Source organism: Harpegnathos saltator, unplaced genomic scaffold, assembly GCF_003227715.2.
Source record: "Harpegnathos saltator strain DR-91 unplaced genomic scaffold, Hsal_v8.6 scaffold468, whole genome shotgun sequence".
Lineage (NCBI taxonomy): Eukaryota > Metazoa > Arthropoda > Insecta > Hymenoptera > Formicidae > Harpegnathos > Harpegnathos saltator.
This window is the reverse complement of record NW_020230281.1, coordinates 95,042-112,693: the sequence shown is the minus strand read 5'-3', so window position 1 is coordinate 112,693 and position 17,652 is coordinate 95,042. Positions and strand designations below refer to the sequence as shown.

Here is a 17,652-nt window from a genome sequence, read left to right as displayed (position 1 = left end):
ACGCCAATGAGGCCTTTAGAACAAAAGAGATAGTTTCTGAATTGGATTTTGAGAATTTTGCCAATAAATTCTTAGAATTAAGCAACATGAGAAAGAACGATAAGAAGAAGAAGATTAGTAACACCATTGGAAACAACGACATGGATTGTTCTCCGTACTCAGCAGAATCCAACACTGGCGTAGGATCTTGCTCTCTCAAGGGGCAAGTAGAGAAAAAAAAGAGAAAGAATACTTCAGATGATAACGATTCTCCGTTTAAAGTCACGAAACCAACAGGTGTCAATAAGGACAGATTATTGAACTCTTCAACAACCAAATTCTTCTATGATTTTGCTAGTCGAGCTCCTTTTTTGTCCTAATAAGGAGAATTCAAGCTCAGAATAATCCCCGTGACGATCAAGGGACATCTTTTCTAGAAATATCTAGGTTGTTATACAAATCCAACGTTAAATATAAGGTTTGTGATTATCAGAGTAAGAACCTCTAGAAACTTTTATTTGATTCTCGTACGGATGCAAACAATTCGCTGAATAACCCTGTGTTGCGCTCACTCTCGCACTCGCGCTTGCGCGAGTCATGTTGCTTTCTCATGTTGCTTAATTCTAAGAATTTATTGGCAAAATTCTCAAAATCCAATTCAGAAACTATCTCTTTTGTTCTAAAGGCCTCATTGGCGTCCCGTTCCGAGGACCCAATGGTCCTATCGAAGTTAGAGTCTATACTCAGACTTATGAGCTATTTACGCACAAGTCACAGTTTAAAGACAACTATCAGGTAAATGAAAACACTCGTGTAAGAATAACAAGCTTTACTATATATAGCGCAGCTCACTCAAGCTTCAAACAAGAATAATTCTCTGATCTACAATTCTCGCGTCTGTCTACGATGACAGCTGGTCAGAGACTCCCTGTCAGCTGCTGTTTACTTCTTATCGATTTTCCGTCGTCCAGACAATCTTTGTTCAGTTGTCAAAATCAGATGCCTAAGGCTCACGGACAACGGACGCCGCCACAAACCTTGTGGCTCGAACACAACAATATTTACGGAGTTATCGCACATAGTCGAGAGCGTCGGGGCCCGCATACCGTAAACTGGCGAGTCAAGTAGCCGGAGCGCTTGGGGTAGAGCAACTTTTCTTTCATAATACCTTTGTATAATTCACAATACCTTTGTATATGCTAATAAAAGTTTTAACGCGACAGTTTGGCGATTAGCTCCAAAGCACCTGCATTCTGGACTAAAAATAATTGAAATCTCAGCCTACATTGCTGCTGGGATATTTAATGAAGGCTATGCCTCCATTCTCAGAGTTATGAACAAATTAAATATAATTGTTGGCACCTACTCCAAAGTTTTCGCTGAAAACACCGATGAGGCGCGAGTAGCGAGACAGAACCAGATGAGTCTTTTTGAGGCAAAAGCAGCTCGTACAGCCCGAAAACAGCAGCAGATCGAAGATAACCAGCTTTTCGAGGAAGCTGAAGGCTTATTATATGCGCCTGGAATCGCTGATTGATCGGTAAGTCACTAAAACTAATAATTTTATCGTATTGGAACTTTAAACGCGATTATCTCGAAACTGCATTTTCAAAAACTGCTCGTGCTGTAGCTCAGAAAGTTATTGATCGATTTGGCTGAAATTTTGGGAGGTTTCTGTCTATATTATTATCGGAAGGATGTACTTAAAGTTTTAAAGATATTGCGTAAATAAATTACTTTTTTGGGGTAAAAATCGTCGAAAAAATTGTCGAAAATTTGAACATTTGATTAAACAGCCTACTTAATTTTTAATTTTATACTTTTTTATATTTTTATAGGTTTATCCTTCCCCTGCACATGTCAGTAATCGAACAAAAATTTTTTGTTTCAGATCAATAGAAAAAATATGACAAATGCAGCACTTTTCGATGCCACGCAAAAGACACCTAAAGGAATACCCTAAGAAGCCGCCATTTTGTTTTATAAAAAAAAAATAAATATGTTTTCTATACTTCAAAGCCGTAATAAAATGATGTCAAAATTTAAAAATGATGCGATTATTTTATCACCTTCAAAAAAATTAATAAAAAATTACTCATTTTCGAGTGTCTAAAGGGTTTTCTCCCCTTAAGTGGCCTTATCTAGAAACTAAAATTATTAGAATCTATATTATATAGTTATAAGCATCGAATTTTCATGTATTTTTTACTTAATTTTTTTATGAGATGCTTAATAATACTGACTTGTTTTTTGTTTTTTTGAGGATAGAATATTATTCATCATAGGTATATTTTCACTATTCTCTATTTAATTTGCTACAGTATTCACATCATCTTTAAATTCAAATATTTCTTCCTCATTTTCTTCTAGAATTATATCACAATGCATGTTATTACTTTTATAAATGAGTAATAAATAAATTTAACAAAAAGATTATTCATACCTTGAACAATATTACTTGAATCTATATCAGTATTTTCATTAGCTTGGGCTGATGGCCTTCCGCCAAGTAGTTGTTCCATTTCATCATAAAAAAGAAACGTTTGACGAGCAGCACCACTTATGTTATTATTCCTTTTACACTTAAAATATATTTCTTTTAGATGTTTTAATTTTATTTTCATTTGAGCACCACGTTTTATAAAACCTATCTCCTTCATCGAAGACTCTAATGAGTTATAGATATCTATGTGCTTAAAGCGTTTTCCATTCATTATTTGCATTATCCTCTTTTCAATACAAATAGCAATAAAAGTTCTTGTTTCCTCTTCAGTCCAATTAGAGCCTTTACGTTTCTTTTCACAGTTATTGAATAAAATATTTTTGAAGTTAATTTATACCTTGAAGTTCTATTTATATTACTTTCATTAGCAAAGACATTATTACTTACGAACTTTCATCTTGTTGAGAACCGCTGCTGCATGACATTTTGGCCCATATTCAGAACACGCTTGTAACTATGTTAGCGCGCTGTTAACCAATGAAAAGCCACGCAATATGCCTTCAGTGGTGCGATTCTGTAACTCGTTATTGGAGTTAACGACAGTTTCGTTATCGTTGCGCAGCTTTTGTATACCGTATAAAAGCTGCGCAACAATAACGAAACTGTCGTTAACTCCAATAACGAGTTACAGAATCGCTATTTTTTTTTTTTTTTTACGATAAAAAAAAAAAAAAAAAATACAGAATCGCGGTACTGATTAGTTAACAGCGCACTAACAAGTTATAAGCATGTTCTGAATATGGGTCTTTATGTATTTGTTTTTCTTTATGCATAAACAAATCTTTACACACCAATATCAACTTTTATGCTCGAACGCACTTTAGGTCGAGTTCTTAGATCGCGTTGCGTGTTTATACCGAAAAAGCAGACGTCCTATTTTAGGTCAGGTCACTAAAATTCGAGACCTGACTTAAAGCTAGGTGAGGTTATCTATCAAGGCTGCGTTCCGATATTCACTGCCAGTATTGAATATATATACTTTATGTCACATATATTATAGATTTTCAGTACTGGTGCAGCAGTGAATATCGGAACGCAGCCCAAGTATTTACAGCAGACGGCCTAAATAATTTAGGTATATCGAATTTGGGGTATAGGCCGCGGCCTAAAGCCAGCAGCACACGGTGCTTGTTTTCGTGCTGGATTGCTTGCTGGATGAAAATACTGCGTTCTGATTGGTACATTTCCGAAGATGGATGGAAATGCACCAATCAGAAATCAGTATTTTCATCCAGCAAGCAATTCAGCACGAAAACAAGCATCGTGTGCCGCTGGCTTAAGTATACGGTGTAAATGGCTGCGTTCAGAAAACACAACGGTTACACAACGGTTGAGTAATTCGTCAACGTTATTGGTCTGAATCTGAATGTAAAGATCTAACAATAAGGACTAATAGTTACTAAGCGCTCAGTGAACGCTTTGTTTTCTAAACGCAACCAATGGGTGTAAACGTGGCTAATGTAAAGGTCATTCTACAATACGTGTCGTAAGTTGTAAGCCGGAAGAACTGACCAGAGAGAAACCTGAGAGCGGCCATTAGCGAAGGTTCAGAAATTTTTCGACGCGCCCCCTGAGAAAATAGACGTTAACTACGTCGACACGCCCCCTGAGAAAATAGCCGTCAACTACGTCAATGTCGTTCGGTAACGAGGTTTGTCTGTAATAGTTTGGTTCATCTGAGCTACTACACAGAATATAGTAAAAATTATATATATCATCAGGAGGAATCATCCCAGCAAACACAATATTACATATAATGTGCATGTTAGTTGTAATTTCCTATTCAACAATATAACTGTTATATAACACAAATGTTATATAATAGTTATGAACTAAGATCTTTATCAGTTTTCTTTTAGTATGTATAACAGTCAAGATATGATGAGCAAAATAATTATTCGATAGAATTGTAAATAAGATTATCGAATTTGAAATACCGTATACAAAAAAGTCATTTTCACAACCATAAATAATACTTTTAAGGAAATGTTATAAATAACAATATATAAGAAAAATAATATAAAAAACTAATCCACGTTACATGTAATATTGTGTTTGCTGGAATATTTCACGCACTGCGCTTCGCGTAATTAGGAAAGGAAATTATTTAGGATAAGAAATAAATATAAGAAATATATTATATTTTCAATTTTTTATTTTCTTTTATAAGAAATAAATATAAGAAATATATTATATTTTCAATTTTTTATTTTCTTTTATGTGTGTATGTGTGTGTGTGTGTGTATGGTGCGTGCGTGCGTGTGTATATATTTGTTATTGCGTCATATAAATATTTATATAGGGCATTCCTCTGCCTCTTCTTCTCCATTCTCCTCTTCCTCTTCCTCTTTCTCTCCATTCTCCTCTCCCTCTTCCTCTCCTTGTCCTTCTTCCTCTTCCTCTCCCTGTCCCTCTTCCTCTTCCTCTCCCTGTCCTTCTTCCTCTTCCTCTTCCTCTTCCTCTTCCTAGTGCAGCTACCACCGCTGCTTCAATAATATTTTGTAATGCTGCAGTCTGTAACAATAAGACAATATTAAAATATAAAATAAAGAGTTAAATAAGAAGTTACAATTTAACATAATGTACTCAGTAAACATACATGTCTAAAAGACGTCTAAAAGCTTTTTTTAAGACAATTTTTAGACTTGTATGTGTAAAAAACGTCTTAAATAAATCTTTTACACATCTTTTAGACAAGTATGTTTACTGGATATTGATTAGCGTCTAGGCTCAGTTCCACAACTTCTAGTTAACTTAACCAGCTGGTTATTTCACTAGACTTGACCAATTGCATTTGACGTTAAGAATTAATCAGAATTAAACAATTACTATTGGCATTTAATCAGTAGTTAAAGTTATACAGAGGTTGTGGAACTGGGCTTTAGACATATACCAGGTATGTCGGTAATTACTTTCCGGTTTTTGTAACAGATGTCACTAGCCATAAGTATGCAATGTTATGATTTGATACATATGTCATTTTATTCTACTGACATTAACCTCAAAACTACACAAGTTACGTTCCGCCAAAATAATAGCGTTATAGATTAATAACTTTTTGAAAATGTCGAGTTTTGTGCCTGAAAACGTGCATTTGCGGCATGCATTACTTTTCTTGTTTAATCAAAGGAAAAAAGCCGCTGAAAGTCATCGTTTGCTGGTAGAGACTTACGGTGAGCATGCTCCAACCATAAGAACATGTGAAACGTGGTTTCGACAATTCAAATGTGGTGATTTCAACGTTCAAGACAAAAAACGTCCTGGTAGGCCGAAAACGTTTGAAGATGCGGAATTGCAGGAGTTATTGGAAGACCCAACACAAACTCAAAAACAATTGGCAGAAAAGTTGAATGTGAGCCGAGTAGCAATTTGTGAACGATTACAAGCGATGGGAAAGATCCAAAAGATGGAAGATGGGTGCCACATGAATTGAATGACAGGCAATTGGAAAATCGAAAAATCGTCAGTGAAATGCTGCTTCAAAGGTATGAAAGGAAGTCATTTCTGCATCGAATAGTAACGGGTGATGAAAAATGGATTTATTTCGAAAATCCCAAGCGAAAAAAATCATGGTTATCACCTGGCGAAGGTGGCCCATCGACTGTAAGGCCAAATCGCTTTGGTCGCAAGACCATGCTCTGTGTCTGGTGGGACCAGGTTGGTGTCGTATATTATGAACTGTTGAAACCTGGAGAAACAGTTAATACTGATCGCTACCAACAACAAATGATCAATTTGAACTGTGCATTGATCGAAAAACGTCCACAATATGCTCAAAGACATGACAAGGTGATTTTGCAGCATGACAACGCGCCGTCTCATACAGCAAAACCAGTCAAAGAAGTGTTGAAATCACTTGAATGGGAAATTTTATCGCACCCGCCGTACTCTCCAGACCTGGCTCCATCCGACTACCACCTTTTCGCATCGATGGGGCACGCGCTTGCAGAGCAGTACTTCGCCGATTTCGAACAAGTTAAAAAATGGTTCGATGAATGTTTAGCTCAAAGAAACAGTTCTTTTGGAATGGCATCCATAAATTGCCTGAGAGATGGGCAAAATGTATAGAATCAAATGGCCAATACTTTGAATAAATAAATTTTAACTATCCATTGTAAATAACGTGTTTTCTTTAGCGAAAAAACCGGAAAGGAATTACCGACACTGGTATATGTAGGCAGTCTGGAAAGTTCTCGACCTGACACATACATAGCATTAGAAACTGTCAAACTATAATTGTATTGGAAAGTGGCATCCCTGATATAGACCCATGTAAAATTTTATTCGACCTGTTAAGTCATTCGAGTAGTAGCAGCAGTTGAAAAAGCTTCGTGCAAGATGGGTGCCGCATTTGCTAACAATTGACCAAAAATACATTCGAATGCATATTTCTCAAGCGTGTTTGGCACGTTTTAAGCAAAATAAAATGGATTTCAAGCGTCGTTTTATAACTGTTGATGAAACTTGAATTCATCACTATACACCAGAGCGAAAAGAACCTTCCGGAATCACATTTTAATGATGATATTGAATTATTGGAAAAACGTTGGAATAAATATATTGAAGTTTTAGGAGATTATATTGAAAAACATATTTCAGGACAAAAAAAATTTTCTTTCATTGTTATGCCAAGAACTTTTCAGACTGCCCTCGTAGATTTTTATACTTACTGTTAACGTTATTGGCTCGGTCGCCGTCGTGGCCATCGCTGCCGTCGTCGATGTCGCCCCGGTAATTTTTTCAGACACCGCCATCGTAGCCGTCGTGGCTGTCGCGGGCGTCGTGACCGTTGTGGCGGTCGTCGTCGTCATCGTATTAAGCTCGTGCTGAAATAATTTATGAAACATATTTGTTATAAAAAAGCATTTATAATATATATATATAATTAATATTTAACGGTTAAATATATATTTACCTCATTCGCCGACATCCTCGCATATGCACTGTCTAACACCTACTAAGCAACTGACATCTACTGACACCAACTAACTGGAAAACATATGCAGCACGCTAGGCACATAGCTGCGGATTGTTTATGATTGCGCGTACGTACACGCGTTTTCTGAAACAAATAAATCGTATAGGAGCACGGTATAAACAACGACAAAATACATACGTTGTAAAAGCTATCCATGTCGAATCCAAATAATTTATGTCATGTGAATTCATGCACGAGTTACTTACATTAACACAACTTTTTTCACTACAGTTAACTTGTATAAAAGTTGTCAATAAACTTTACAAGCGTTGTTTTTATCATTCCCTTGACGATTTGAAACAAAAGAAGCGCTACAGCACTGCTGTTTAGCGACTCTGTCGCCGAGAATAGTCAATCTGCGTCGCGAGGTTCATAATAACGTTTGTCATAGCGATGCTTCGCCATTCGTGCTTTGTGATAAGTATTTTGACCTGAGCTGCAGTCTTTTTTTCCTTCGTGAGATTAGTGTTTTACATTTGTTTCTAAATGATCTCTCAGATCTACGTGATCTGTCTCTTTTGCAACACGTATTACGGTTTTTTGCCCAATACCATTATTAATAAATATATTTGTATACGCCTGTATTGGTGTGTATACTTCATTGTATTGGTTCAGTTATTCATTCTTTTCTTTCTTTTTACGTGTTGCTTTTTTTCCTTTTTCCATTTTTCTCTTTATTCTGTCATTTTTAGTTTCTTACTTTTTACATATTTTTCTCACATATCTAAAATTATTTTTTGCACTGCATTGCAAATAAAAATATAAAGACTATGTTGACTCCAGAAGATAGCTTTTATAACAGGTACATGTATAAAGATTGTCAGAATGGAAAATCAACTGGAAAACGATTATTCAAATTCCCAATGCAAAAGGATGCAAGATATAATACATGGATACTTAATACAGGTAGATCTTTCTGCAATAATAATTTTCTATATAGAGAAAATGCGGATAATAGTACGCATTTTTTACATTTAATTAATTGTACACTATACAATTTGTAACGATACGACATACTTATTCCAAACTGACACTGAATATGAAGTGTTATCTGCTGTGTACTGACACTACTAAAAATTGAAATTGATATAATTGAATTAATAGTGCTTCAAATAATTAACAATATGAAATGCTGCAAATGCATACTCTTGGACAACCTATGAGATAAGAGTACGCACACGAAGTACAAGGATACGCATTTTTATTCTATTAATGAAATTAATAAAATTGATTAACCCTTTGCAGATTTCAAAGAGATCGATAAACATTAATATCTGTAAGTTGATCTAAACATTTGAATCTAGCATCAGGAGGATAGTTTTCTTTCATTATCGCTAGCCTTGTTCGCCGTGCCGCGCGCCAGGCGATCATGAATGCCAGCCTGGCGGCACCGACTTCTATGACGACTTGCGAATGCCGCCACTGTGGCGGCATCGACCACAAAGGGTTAAATGTCATCCTGACTTACTACGGTTACAAATCCTCGCCGTTCTATATTTTTGCACTTGTATTTTGATGATCTAAAACTAAAAGGAGCCGCCGAACTTCTTAGACCTAACGACGATATCGATATCGCGCGATGCGTAAGCGGTACGTGAGGATGACCGGCCGGTCAATGACATATACGCTGCGGCGGCTACACGGACAGACCAAAAATGCTCGCGACAACTATTATCGGGAAATCATTAAAATTTTTTCCTCATTTAATAATTACTTTAAAATATATATGTTTATGTGTGTTTAATGATAATATGACACAAAGATGCGCTCCAGCTGATTTCTTATATAGCGACGGACCTTAGCGGCCCGTGATCGTCGCCTCGGCCGCTAAGGGCGGAACGGCGCACAGTGGGAAAAAACTCATTTTTTGGATAAAAATCTACGGATAGTGCAATTTTGATTGCTTCTTGTACGTTAGAGAAAGAAGCGACGTGGTAACTGTGCGAACCTAGCACGTTGTACTCTTATTTTTTATTTTTTGGGTGTATTGTTGCAGAACTATTTTTTTTTTTCGTTATAGAGAAACTGTAGAACTATCAGAAGCGCTATTAGAACTCTACTTGTTTTTTTCATATTGATAGTTTGACGTGTTAACTTCACAGACATGCCTTCCCGCTCCTCCACACGCTCCTTGAACGCTTTATTTAAATTGGTTATAAGGCCTTCTGAATTTTTATTTTTCATTTTCTCGCGAACAAAATTTTCTTGCTCATTATACTTTTACTTAATACTAATGTGCATGAATATTTATCGCTACGAGATGCAGTTAAAAATTATATTTACACGTCAGACCTTTCTCTTGTAAGATGCTACGTTCAAGTTGAATATAAGTTTTTTATAATTAGTTCCGCAGCCGTATAATGCTATATACAAGATTTACAGTCCTGCAAAAGTTCGGAAGAGTCTTCTTGTATAAAAGCACAAAAACTGAATGACACAACAAAAGGGCAATGACTAAATGAGTATACGAATTGAGGCGCTGGCCGAAATATCGAAGTTGTAGGCATGTCAAAATAGATCTTGTATATTTGTAAGCATACTGAAGCATTTTGTACAGGGTTGTAGGCACGTTGTTAGCACTATATATATATGTTAAATTTCAAACGTAACAGGTAAAAAATCTCGAAAACTATGAAAGATGAAAATAAGCTAAAACATGTGTTCCATGATTTCGAAGGGGAAAGAGACTGGCATTATCAGTTTTTTATTTGGAGGGTATTTTCAAGGTCAGTTGAAGGTCAATTTAATTTTTTTTAATAGAAAGCTCAATTTTTCATTATATCTTCTTTTTCTACCAATAAATTTTAACAACTTTTGTCTGAATTATTTTTTATTTCCTTAATATTTCTTGAAATATTTAAGGAAAACTTGATAACTTTCAACATTTAATTTACGATATCTCGGTAACAATTCGACGAAAGAAAAAATAGTATTAGACTTTTATATTTTATTTATTATCAAGAATATATTATTATAATAGTGCCCTAACTTATCGACCTTTGGAAATTTCAAAATTATTAAATTAACAAAAGTTAGAGCATATTATAATAATATATTCTTGAGACTAAATAAAGCAAGAAAGTCTAGTACCACTTTTTCTTTCGACAAATAGCAAGATATCGTAAGTTAAATATTGAAAAAGTTATCTAGTTTTTCCTCAAATATCTCAACAAATATTAGGCAAATAAAAAAATGTCTTAGACAACAGTTGTTCAAATTAATTGGTAGAGAAAAATAGTGTAATAAAAAATAGGGGTTCCTATTTAAATTTTTCAAGTTGACTTCCAAATGACCTTGAAGGTCATGGCCAAGATCAAATTCAAGGTCACCATCGAGTCCGTTGCTCAATTTTCTACAACTTTTGTATTTAAAGTTTTTCATGAAAACTTAATCCTGCAAAATTATTCGGGAGGTCCGGTATTTTTAAGACAGTCTGTATATCGATGGATTTGATATTAAACGCTCTTAAATTTTTGTCCTTATAAAAACTCAAAAATTTGCAAAGGTAATGGAGAGGAGGGAGGAGGAGGGGGTAAAATATTGCATTTTGAAACATTTGAATAGACCGGTGGAAAGAGTATAAAATACTATAAAACTTTTGTCTGAAAGACTTTTTCATATACTTCATATTTTAAGAAATATTAAATAAAAACGAAAAAGTCCGTTTTTTTCAAACAATTTCGACCTCTAAACATCGAGATAAGCACATAAAAGAATACGTATCTAATGCTTTTTGATGCTCTATAAAATATCCAATGCTCATCAAAATCAATGAAGGACGGCCCCGACTCTTTCCTTGTCAACGCGCAACAAGGCGATCATAATCAGTGATAGCAAATTTCAGCCTAGCGGCTCCGCGGCCACACGCAGTGGGCTAGAATATTTCTAAATGTGGCCAAAAGTCAATATCCGCATTGATCTAAAATAAATTTATTATTGTATTAGAATGTTTGAAAATAGTTATAAGAGAAATGTTACGTTGATTGGATTGTTTTTTTATCAGTCTTAATACGATGAAATTATAAAATACATTAACACTTTTTTTCATTTTCTTTACTTTATCGTTCATATATTAAACAAATATATATTATTTTTTGGACCTTTAGTTAACGAATATGATGAACAAAGATTAAGAATGAAAAATATATAAAATTGGAGGAAATAAAAATAAATTATAATATATTACATTCTCTTTTATTACATTATTACAAGTATATTAATCATAACTACTCATTTCCGATTTACCATTCCCCGTAATTTCACTTTCAAGAAGGAGCATTCTAAGTTATATATGCTGCTTATGATATATATTTTAAGAAAAAGTTTTTGCTACTTTTTGATACTTTTGTTACATAACGTAAGCAAACTTAAGTAAACAAGTCATCGCCTATATCTAAAGGCTCGTACTGTTACACTGCGATATTAATTAGCAAGTCAGTTTGTTTACATATGTTTGCTTACGTTATGTAACAAAAGTAAAGCAATTTTGGGGGGGATCAACTTTTTTTTTTTTTTTTGGTGACGCAGGGGAAATCCATCATGGATACCCCCTCCCCTTGGGGGGGAGGGGGTTATGTCGGACTCTTACCGACTAAAACCTCTGCGGGATGTCTACCTGTCGGGCCGTTGGGTGGGAAGTTGGGGGAACTGCTCCCGCATTCCCTCTCCAGCCCCCCAGCCCCCAGGGCTCTCCGGGAGCCCCACGCCATCAATGCACCGCGCCCTGTCCCACTGAGGGAGTCCAGGGCGCGGTCCCCGGTGGGTTGCCCTACCGGTTGGCCTTCTGGTCACGCCTATTAGGAGGAAGGGGACATCCACCCCTCCTCCTTTACCCTTCCCCCCCTTTTGTTAGGGGGGGAGGGTTTGGGGGAGTGGGCCCGGCCCCAACCGGGACACCACTCCCCCTTTCCCTACCTATCCGACCTCGCGGGGGGGATCTAGGGAAACCTAGTCCCCCCCGCCCGGTCGGTGGCGAGCCCGAGGCGGCCGAGGAGTCCCCGTCCCGTCCCTTTGGACAGGTGAGTCCTCCTCGGCCGACGCCACCTCGGGCCCGCTGCCGATTCCTCCTCTTGGGCATCGTCGACCGGTGCGTCGCCCCCTGCGACGCACTCCCGGTCGACGACCCCACTCCGCGGCCTCCTTCTGCGAGATGACCTCTCTGCAGACGGAGGCCGCTGCGTCCCACACTGCCTCGCTCCCGCACATGGCCTTGACCATGCGCGGGAGCGAGAGCTTCCCCCTTCGGCACCCCACCGCCCCCTCGAGGGCACGGCGCTCCCCGTCCCATGCGGAGCATGCGGACAGGGTATGGTGCGCCGTGTCCTCGAGTATGGGGCAGTGGTGGCACCGAGTGGTGGGCTCCTTTCTTATCTGGTGCAGATACCGACCGAAGCAACCATGCCCGGTCAGCATCTGCACCAGGTGGAAGGTCATTCCACGTCCCCTCCTGCCCGTCACCTCAGACAGGCAGGGGCGGACAGCCGCGGCCGTCTTGAGACCGGACCCCCTCGGATCGGACAACTCGTCCTTCCATTTCCGAAGGGTCCGGTCCCTGGCCTGGAGTTTCAGGCCCCTGAGATCCCTGGCCCTGAGCGTCCCCTCCGCGCGGAGCTCCTTCACCCGCCAATAAAGGAGTGATCTCTCTTCAGCGAGGAGCTCCACGGGAGGGACGCCGGCCAGGGTGGTCGCCGCCATGTATGCCACGGTCCTATACCCCCGGATCGCCCTTATTAACACTGGCCTCAAGGCCTGCCGGAGGGAGCGCTTTCCCCTTCGGCAGACCAAGAGGCTGGGCGCCCCGTAAAGAGCGATCGAGAGTACGGCCGTGACATACAGGCGGCGTGCCATCCATCCTGGGCCCCCTGGACGCGCATAAGGCTGGCCACCGCTAAGCCTGCTTTGCGCACCCGGGGGGCCAGGTTCCCGAAATGGGGCCCGAAACTCCAACGGCTGTCCAACGTCAGGCCGAGATATTTAATCGTCGGCCCGACGTGGACGTGGACGCCATCCACAAGGACCTGGGTCTCCGGGGGCGCCCCTTGACCTCGGCCGTAAAAGTATACGGCCTCGATCTTCTGGGGCGCCACCGAAAGGCCCAGGTCCTTTATGGTGCCCACCACCGATGCCAGTGCCGCCTCCGCGCGGATGCGGGCTTCCCCCCAGTTCTCCCCCCCGGCCTCCACTAAAGTGTCATCTGCGTAGCAGATGACGTGGCAGCCCGGGGAGAGCGGAGTTCTTAGCACCCGGTCGAACACGATGTTCCAAAGCAGGGGGCCCAGAACAGACTCCTGCGGAACACCGCGCTCCATCGTGCTCCGGCCTTGGACCCCGCCCTCCACCGGGAAGGCGAGGTCCCTGTCCCCGAAGTAGGCCGCGAGGATGCGAGGATAGGCGGGCACGCCGTGATACACGAGCGCCCGTCCTATCTCCGGCCACGGTAGGGTGTTGAAGGCGTTCTTAATGTCCAAGGACACCGCCAACAACACCCCGCCGTCCCCCTCCACGACCACCCGGGTCAGGCCCCGGAGACACTGGATCGCGTCCAGCGTCGATCTCCCGGGCCTGAACCCGAATTGGCGATCGTGGAGGTCCGGCCCCTCCGAGGACAGATGCTGGACGAGGCGGTCGGCAATGATGCGCTCGAGCAACTTGCCCGCCTCGTCCAGCAGGCATATCGGCCTATAGGCCGACGCACTGCCGGGTGCTTTGCTCTCCTTGGGAAGGAGGACCAATTTAGCCCTCCTCCACTCTGGGGGGGAATACCCCTCCCTGAGGCATCCGCTTAAAACCCTGCGCGTGGCCGCGAATAGGTTTCCCTCGTCGAGTGCGAGGGCCCAGGCGCGGCCAGGAATCCCGTCGGAGCCAGGGGCTTTACCCTTGACCCCGAGCCTCTTCCTGGCCCTGGCGAGCTCCTCTGGACTGACCTTCAGACCCTCATCCCAATCTCCCTCCCCCATTTCCGAAGGAGGCATCACGGGTGGGCCCCCTTCTGCCCTCGGGAAGAGGGCATCCAGGAGCCCGCTGAGGGTCCGGCGGTCCATTTGTTCGGTCGGTGGGGGCGCCCAAGGGCGGACCTTCCCGGTCACCCTTTTGTAAGGGCGCCCCCACGGATCGTCGTCCAGGGAGCTCACCAATTGCTCCCAGGTCGCTCGTTTCGCCTCGGCGATGGCGGCTTTCAGGGCCTTCCTCGCTCGGAAATAGTCCCCTCTTGTCCCTGCGACATCCCCACCATCCCGCCGGGCCCGCATCAGCAGCCTCCTGGCCGCCGTGGCGGAGCTCCGTAGCCGTTCCAGCTCCTGGCTCTACCAATACGTGGCCCGGCGAGAGCGGGGGCGGCGAGATCGGGGCATCGCGACGTCGCAACACGACGTCACGATGCCCACTATTTCCTCGGCCCCTTTGCAGGGGTCGGGGTTTTCCCACCCCCCTGGCACCTCCCCGAGGTGCCAGGATGCCGCAAGGGCTGCCGCCTGAAACCTATCCGCGTCCAGTTGATTAAGGGCCCATCTTTTGGGGAGAGGGGGTTCCCTCTCCCCAGGACGGCGGATGAGCACCTGCTGGGGTCTGGAGAGGCGGAGGGTCCACACTATGTATCTGTGATCAGACAGTGTCTCCCCCTCCGCCTCCACCTTCCATTCCTGGAAAACCCCGCGGCCGAGGGGATCGCCCAGGTCAAATCAATGACCGAGGCACCGCCCCCCTCGGCCGCACGCAGGTGCTCTCTGAGCCCTCATTCATCAGGATGAGGCCCAGTCCCGCCGCCCAGCCGATCACAGTGTCCCCCCGGCGGTCCTGTTGCCGGGGACTGCAACCCCACCCATCCGAGTGGGCATTGAAGTCCCCGGCAATTATGACTGGTCGGGGATGGCACTTTCGCACCAATTCCCTGACCCTGTCCAGGACCGCCTTAATCGGGGCGGAACGACCGAGACCGGCTCTGTTTCTGCGGTGGGGAAGATATATCCCCACCACCGTGATGGGCCCCCAGTCAACTGCCACGTACGAGGGCCCCGATTCCCTGAATGTACAGGGTGGGGCCCCCGTTACAGGGTTTGCCACCAGGGCCACCGAGCCATCCGGACCACCGAACCAGTTCGGACTACAAACCGGGATCCAGAGCGGCTCGGTGACCACCGCCAGCCCGGCACCCAGCTCAGTCGTCCTCTGCATGCAGAGGTCCTGAGCTCGAGTGCCGTGGCCGACGTTGGCCTGTAGGACCCGGAGTGGCGTGAAGGCTAAGCCGTTCACGCCTCCTCCGGGCTGCCTACTTCAGTCCCCCCCAGATCCTCCTCCGACGGTTGGACCGTCTCGGATTTCCCGGGGGAGACTTCGGCCGTGGTGGCCTCTTTAACGGATACCTCCGTGGAGTGTCGGGGGTCCCTGCCTGTGCGGGTTCCTCGTCTCGGGAGTACGAGGAGGAATCGGCAACCTGGGAAGATGGGGGTGGCGTTCCCTCCATCTCCCCTTCTTCTAGGGTCGTTGGGGGTGGGCTCATGGGCTCCACCCTCCTCACCTTGGAGTCCTCCTTCTCAGTGTTCTCCGTCCGAGGGTCCAGATTCTCTCTTTCCTTCCTCTTCCTTCCGGCTACTGTTGGTGGTACCTCCTTCCATCCTTCCACAGCTTCTGGTTCCCAGTCAAGCTGGCTGGACTGTTGGTCCTCCAGGTTTTCCTCCAGAGTGAGTAACGGCGCTTCCGCTGCCCCCACACCCTGGTCCATCCTTGGGGAAGAGGTCTCTTCTCCTTCCTTTGGTTGTTCCGGTATCGGATGGGCAGGCGTGTCGGCGACGACCTCCCGAGTTCCCGTCACCATCTCGCCCCCCTCCCCTCCCGGTCCTCCTTTCTTCTTCTTCTTATTTTTCTTCCCCCGGGGGGGGGCCGCAGGCAGGCCCTCCGATCTTATGACCGGAGGGCCTGCCCGCCTCGGCGCAGACGGGGCATTTTGCCGCCCGCTCGCACTCCTTGGCGCGGTGGCCGGGGTTACCGCAGCGATAGCAGAGGTCGCTGCAGTCGACGGCGCTGGTGCACCGCTCGCGCACGTGCCCCGGTAGTAAGCATCGGAAGTACAAAACCGCGCGAGCGGGCAGCGCCGTCACCCCGGCACGGGTCCACCCAACGTGGACCCGTTCCGCGGCGGCGACCTTTGCGGCCACCGCCAGCGGACACCGCACCACTAATGCGTCCGTCCCGCGTTGGGTGACGCTCATCTCACCCGGGGATATTTCCTCGGGTGAGCATCTCCCAGCGCGGACAACGGCGGCCGTCACTTCGTCGGCCCCGGTTGTCGCGTCCAGGCCAGCCAGTCGCAATGCCGCAACCTTTACCGGCCTCTGGACGCGAAAACCGGGGCCCGCCTCCGCCGCCAGCTTACGGAGCTCGTCCGCAAGCCGGTCGGCGGAAGCCCCGACGTCGAGGCCAGGCACCTCAACTAACATCGCCCCGCTCAGGGCCCGGCGGGTCCTTTAGGGACGTACCGATCCTCAGGAATAATGCGGCGCCTGGCCTCCGCCATAAAATCGACGTATTTCCCTTCGGGGCATGTAATCGTGACGGCCGCCGAGCGCGGCGGCTTAGGTCTGCCTCGTCCGGCCACTGCGGCCCCCCTTCCCCCGGATCCGGCCTTTGGAGGAGGGGTTACTCGGCCAACCGGGCCGTTCATCCTCTTCTCCTCCTTATTCTTCTTCTTCTGCTCCTTCCTGCCTACCACCTGGGACCAGGTTTCCGTCGGCTCCTGGCCGAGGTGGAGCGCCCACCCTAACGCCTTCTGGGATGTGTCCAAACCTGCTTTCAGCAGGTCCTTGGCCGCGACTCCTCTTCCTCCCTCTCGGACCCTCTTCTCCTCTTCCTCCTTTTGAAGCCTGGCCCTGGCTTTCCTCCTTTCTTTGTTCCTTTTCTTCCTTTCTTTCTTGCCCTGCCCCTTAGATGCCTCCAGGACTGTCCTCTCTTTCCTAGCAGGGGCCTTTCCTTTCTCCTCCTTCCCTGTTCCCATGGGACGGATAGGTGAGATCCCCACCGCCGCAGCTGTCTCGCCTCCCGGACTAGCAGCCGCGAGGCGGTTGATAACGGCTAAAAGCCTATTAACCCCCGCTCCGCAGCCGCAGTCCGGGAACCGGGCCAGCATATCTGCGTCCAGTTCCTTAACCGCCCCTTTGACCTTTTCCAGAGGGGGTGAAGCCTCATTGGTCATCTGCATGAC

The 17,652-nt window shown here is 44.5% G+C and overlaps 1 protein-coding gene and 1 long non-coding RNA gene across 2 annotated transcripts; one reads left to right on the top strand and one right to left on the bottom strand.

Annotated features, from left to right (window-relative positions):
* Positions 1 to 975: 975 nt before the first annotated feature.
* LOC112589320 (uncharacterized) lies at positions 976 to 1,993 on the top strand. The gene is made up of 3 exons (XR_003113453.1): positions 976 to 1,121; positions 1,203 to 1,519; positions 1,871 to 1,993. It is a non-coding gene; the product is annotated as an uncharacterized LOC112589320 (long non-coding RNA).
* Positions 1,994 to 15,723: 13,730 nt separating this feature from the next.
* Positions 15,724 to 16,269, bottom strand: LOC112589318 (uncharacterized). The gene has a single exon (XM_025302096.1). The coding sequence runs from the start codon at positions 16,267 to 16,269 to the stop codon at positions 15,724 to 15,726; it is 546 nt and encodes a 181-aa protein (XP_025157881.1).
* Positions 16,270 to 17,652: the final 1,383 nt, after the last annotated feature.